General features: G+C 38.6%; 1 protein-coding gene across 1 annotated transcript in view; it reads right to left on the bottom strand.

Moving 5' to 3' along the window:
• gpr179 (G protein-coupled receptor 179) overlaps nucleotides 1-4,533 on the bottom strand; it is a 20,460-nt gene extending 15,927 nt beyond the window's left edge. Inside the window, exons 1-2 of the mRNA XM_008418667.2 lie at nucleotides 2,863-4,533; nucleotides 322-430 (exon numbers count right to left, since the gene is read on the bottom strand). Coding sequence (XP_008416889.1) covers nucleotides 322-430; nucleotides 2,863-3,758 — 1,005 coding nt within the window. The 5' untranslated portion in view covers nucleotides 3,759-4,533. The remainder of the gene's footprint in view (nucleotides 1-321; nucleotides 431-2,862) is intronic.
• Nucleotides 4,534-6,000: the final 1,467 nt, after the last annotated feature.

The raw sequence follows: 6,000 nt of genomic DNA, 5'->3' as shown, positions 1-6,000 counted from the left end.
GGGGAATTTCTACTTTTAATTAAAAAATTCTTACTGGACAAAGTGTCCAGTAAGGTTCCTACAAAAGGTGTCCTACAAAATACTGCAATTTTCAAGTTGACCTTCATCAATTGCAGTACTGCACACATTGATATTACAATGATGGTTGCTATTCAAAATACTACGCTTCAATAACATTGAATTTTATCACAACTTCTTAACATTGATATTAAACAAGCCACCCAACACCAGGTCAACTGGATGGGCTAATTCTTAATCAACTAAAGAAAGAAAGTACAAAATAATTGTCTGTCTTGTTGAGATAATTTCTCCTTTGTTTACCTCCATGCTGGTGCGATTGCACTGGTGAGTATCAGCAAACCAGCTGTCACCTGTTGCACACTGATCCAAGTCGATGTCCTGAATGTTCACATCCACACGTACAACACCTCTGAAACACAAAACATGGCCAACAATATGATTAAAGATAATGCAGCTTCAGTCATCAATTCTTAACTGTTTTCTTGATTCAACCATGCCAATTAATTGCTCCTCCAGAAAGTAACATCTCATTCCCCAAGAAATAAAAGAAACTAATGAGAAATATAAATATTTATTTTTATTTCTTAGTTTGTTGCTTATCCTAAAATTAAATTTTTAAAGACAAACTATCAGTTTTTACTCTCAGAAAAGCAAGCAAAAACAGTTTGCTTACTATTTTTGCAAAGGGCAGAATGTAAAATCTGGCAGCAATGGCCTGGTTACATGTTTGCACCCTGAAACTAACTGATTGTTGAAGCACATTTTCATTAAGCTGCTTTTAGTACTTGATTCTTTTCAGCTTTGTTGTTAGGTACAATTTATAACGTACGAACTCCGTTTGCCTTCAGAATGGCCTTCAATGTTTGTGGCATAGATTCAAGTAGGTGTCAGAAATGTTCTTCTGAGATTTTGGTCCATATAGCATAACACAAGCTGTGTTACCAATAACCATATAATACATTTTCTTAATGGACATACAACAATTAAAAAATTAGTATTAAAAAAAATTATTAAAGAAAATGTTTAACCTAGGATAAGGTGGGTTTTCAGCCATATCAAAACACTTTTTTCAAGTCATGTGATCAACAGTTGGATCTTACTACTGGCGAAAACAAAGAAGAACAAGACAACGGGAAGTGGTTGGAGGATTATTGTTTTTGGTTGGGGGTTTTTTGGACATTGTGCAGCTGACTCCACCAGAGCTCTCGCAGATTTGCACAGTTTATAAAAAGTTGTGTCATTCCAACATGTTGAATCCACTGCTCTTCCGTAAAATCATAGACTAAAATTTCCCCAAACTGCCTGAATAAGACGCCAAAGTTTCCTCTGAGATGATGAACACTATCGACTTGGCTCAATTATGAATATCTTTAACTGTTTGCATCTGTTATTTCCATTGTTTTTAGTGGTTTATTGTGTGAACAAGCTTATTCATGTGTGATTTTAATTTAATGGAAACACCGCATTTGCGAAATTGTGTTTTTTCGACATATAGAATATAAACAAAGATTTGCACACATTTGTAAAGGAAACACCTCTGCAGTTGCTACAGATTTGTCAGCTGCACATCCATGATGGGAATCTTCACCACATCCCAGTGATCAGCAATAATACTTAGGTAGGGTGTGGTGTTTACATTGGTATTGAGCGAGTGCAAGAGTGCCAAGAAAATAAACCACCGCACCATTATGTCACCACAGCCAGTCTGGACTGTCGACACAGACAGGATGGATCCATGATTTCATGTTGTTTACACCAAACTCTGACCCTACTATCTGAATGATGCAGTTGAAATGGAAACTCATTTGGTTAATCTGTGTGGATTCACTCTTATAGTTTCCTGTTTTTATCTGATAGCATTGCAGCCAGGTGTGGCCTTCTTCTGTTGTTCTTCTCCAAGGTTTAATCAATCTGAGAAGGTATTTTGCATACCTTAGTTGTAACAAGTGGCTGTTTGACAGGTCATCTTAAGTCAATCTGTTCTCCTATTGCCTTTTACACCAACAAATTCACACAACTGCTGGTCACTTCATATTTTCTCAATTCAAGACCAAAGTCACTTCCATCCCCTTTCTTCTTTAAACTGTCTTCACCAAAAGTGTCTTACTGAGAGGTGGACAGAGTACCCAAAAATTGCACTAAAAGTAAGAGTAGCAAAAAACGTATTTGGCAAAAGTACTGAGAAACTGATCAAATTATCAAGTATTTAATATTTAAAAACTACATAATCAGATGGACCAAAAATATAAAGTTAAGTGGAAATTTTGGTATTTTAAGAACCAAAGTGACAACAATTCATATAAATGACAAAAAAAATAACAAAACCAGGAGAAAAAAATTCTAAATGACTTTCTGTCAATACAAAACTTATGAAACTTTATCCGAAATTGCAGGTGTGTGTTTGTGTCTGGTGAGTTTCTGGTTGAAACATGTTAGTTTTTCATTCAGTGAGCAGAGAATCCAGAAATTTCACTCAAGTAAGATTAGAAATACTTCATAGTAAATTTACTCAATTAAAAGTAAAATGTACAGTCTAGTAAAAATATTCCTATTAGGATTTCTTTTCCCAAAAGATTATTCAAGTAAATGTAATTGAATAAAGTAACTAGTTACTACCCAACTCTGGCCTCTATCCAAATAGCAACTTTGTTAATACAAAGTTTTGTGTATTTTTTTTGTGCTTGTATTAACAAGCAATTGATCAGATATATCTTATCAAAACTTTTTGAAGCAGTTTTTATCATATTCTCATTTTTAAATCACAAAAACCAGGCCTTTTACAATGGATGTGTTCACTTTTGAGGTTAGCACCCATAATGTTGAGAGTGAAGAGATACTGACCTGAACTCTGGTGTCAGGTCTGGCTTCAGTCCGTAGAAGGAGGTAGACAGGGTGAGAATCCATCCAGGCTCAAAATACCCGTCCTTACAGTCCAGAAACGGGGCACTGGCATACTGAACCCCGGTTCGGTTGGTCACGTAGCTGTCACCCTGTCCCCACTTTGGCGTATCTAATGTGGTGAGGTCATTGAGGAGAACACGTTTGGACAGGGAAGCTGTTGGTTGGCCGGACTCTGGGAACTTCAGTTTTCTAAACCAGCTGTCATCTGGGGCAGGAGATGGAGGGTGGAGACTCTCCCAGGCTTTGGATATGTCCTGAAGGAGGATGGCCTGCTGTTTGCCAGTTGGGTTGCGAGTTGCGCGAAGAACCAGCTGTGGCACCGGAGCAGAGGGGTCAGCGTCAAAGGTGAGCAAAGCCCGCTGAATAAGCAAGTCTGCCTCCAAAAGGGAACGGACTAGAGCATGGTACCACTCCATATCCTCATCCACTGTGCTCTCCCGAAGGTCGCTGGCCTGGAACACCATGTTGAGAAAGTTGGCGGTGTTAGCCAGCGCATCCTGAGCTGGTTGGAGTGGGGCGTTGAAGTTACTCGGCAGAGATCCGGTCAGTGCCTTGGTGCTGTATGCCCGCGAGCAACGAGCCATATTCAAAGTGGAAGGGTCTCCGGTGTACAAAAAGGTCTCTGCTGGTGACCAGTCATCCTCCACCTCGGTGGGCACCTCTGAAGGGATCTCACCAAACTCAGGAAGTTCTGTGGGGGATTCCTCTGAACTTCTTGTGGTGTTTGTGGAAAAATCAGAGCTGTTGGCCATCTCTCCGGACAATACTGCTGGTAATTTTGGAGTCACTTGCGATTTTAGGATGGGTGCAAGCAAAAGAATAAGCCAGATATTCATTCTGACTCAGTCTATAAGGGTAAAAAGGAACAAAGATGGCGTCAACAAGTGGAAATCTGTGATCTTTTTGAAGGATCTTTTAGGAAAAATGCCTCATTTCACAGGTGTCTTGGAGGATTTTGCTGCGCAGTATGCAACAATCTTGCTATCATTTAGTGTAAACAACTCCACGCGTGTGAAGTAAAGTCCCACAAGGTTTCACTTATCCCTTCTTTGAAGGACATTTAAGCAAGCAGTGTTCTGTAGTCGGTGACAGATGAAGAGAAGAACCGCCATATTTCTTCATAGTCCACCAGGTTTCTCCAACTTTTATTGTTCCATAGTTGTTGACAAGAAACAAATGCAGTCTGCTCTTAAATATAACAATAAAAATGAAAATGGCTCCCAAAAATCAAAGCAACATGTCGATACGAAGAGATGAAACGTAAGCAGATTTCTGTTGTTTTCCTCGACTCCTCTCGCTCCAGAGCTTCCAGCTCAACTGACAGAAACTTGAAAAGCTTGTTCACCCCCTCCCCGACTCGCTCTTCTCGCTCACCCCTCCTCCATATTGATGGGGCTGCTTACCAGCGCTGAAAGGTGATGAGAGTGGTCCATCTGTTGAGTGTGTGTGGCTTCGGAGAGAGGAGAGGATGATTCGGTCGGTCAGAGATGAGTGTTGGGCTAAGCTGTGCTGCATTTGGGCATCCATCAAAAATCACCCTGCTGGATGGATGGATGGATGGATGGCTGGATGGATGGATTAACCCCTCCTACAGGAGAGTGGATGGGCTTTTTACTGCTTTCTGTCTCTCTTCTAAAGCAGATCAAATGTGGAGTGTTTAGACATTTTATGAATGCAATTGTAGAAACCAAACAGGAGCTTTGCAATCAGGGAATCCCCTGCCAATGTGCTGGCTACACATCTGTGTGCATGTAAAGATGTTCCTAACAAAGCACTTTTTAAAAATTGTTCTGCAAAAAACACAAAATCTTACCAAGAATTTTCTTTGGTTTCTAGTGTAAATATCTTTGTGCACTTGAAATAGGACAAAACCAACTTACAGGTGACTTACAAGTAAGATATTGAGCTTGTTTTAAGGCATCAGTAAGGAATTATTGACATAAATAAGCTCCTATATCTTGCTGAAAAGTTACTTGTAAATTGTTTTGTATTTCTGTGTGTAGAAAGACATTTGTATTAAAAATTGGATAAAAACATTTAGGCAAAATTTAGTGTTTTTGAGGTGTAAAACTGGTCTCAACCCACAGCCAGGAGATATTGACAGCTTTTCAGTTAAATATATGGAAATGCGACAGACTGGCGACCTGTCCAGGGTGACCCCACCTCTCGCCCCGAACGTTAGCTGGAGAGGCACCAGCAGAGGTGTGACCAAGTCACTGTGTTGCAAGTCTCAAGTAAGTCTCAAGTCTCTGTCCTCAAGTCCGAGTCAAGTCTCAAGTAAAAACGGTCAAGTCAAGACAGGCAAAAGTCGAGTCAAGTCTCAAGTCAGGAACCTTTAATTTCAAGTAATTTCGAGTCATTTTTATTTAATTTTTTTTATAATTTGCAATTATACATAAAATTCAAATAATAGACCATTTGTTCCTTTTAAAATCTGTATCTCAAATGATAGAACATGTGCAGCTGAACACAAAGTATAAAAAACATTTTTAAATTGGATCTCTTTATTGCGCAGTTCTGTTAAACTTGATATCAAAAAATAAAATAAGTATATATGAAGTTATCACAAGTAAACTCAGGAAAGTCTGGTGCATTTATTTTTCTGCTTTTATTTCTAAATATGTTAGTTTCAGTCCTCCGTAAATATGGGCCAGATATTCTAAACACAACATTTATTTGGGACAGTCACTGTATTTGGTGAAATAAACCACATGAAAAAATCAAAATCATTGCAAATAAAGTGGAGTGGTTTTGAATTTGGATGTGATGGTAAAATAAATATCTGTCAGGCCAAGTGGGTTAAATCTACAGCCAATTTCACATCTCAATATTGATAAAAACATGTTGTGTGAATCAAGCTGGTCAGAATCACTAAACACAAAATAATGAGCTCATTATTTTATGTCTTACTCAGTTAACTATCCCACTTAGTGTTATATTCAGAGTCAGTGAGATTGTACAATTTTTATTTTTACAGAAATTTTTGAAAGATGGCCAAAAAAAAAACGGGATTTTTTTTTTTTTTTGTTTTTCCAGCAAAGCTACTTGGAAATGGGTTCTGTGCGACATGTGACCGTC

Source organism: Poecilia reticulata, linkage group LG1, assembly GCF_000633615.1.
Source record: "Poecilia reticulata strain Guanapo linkage group LG1, Guppy_female_1.0+MT, whole genome shotgun sequence".
NCBI classification, from domain to species: Eukaryota; Metazoa; Chordata; class Actinopteri; order Cyprinodontiformes; family Poeciliidae; genus Poecilia; species Poecilia reticulata.
The sequence above is the reverse complement of the archived record's forward strand: the minus strand, read 5'-3'. Positions and strand labels throughout refer to the sequence as shown.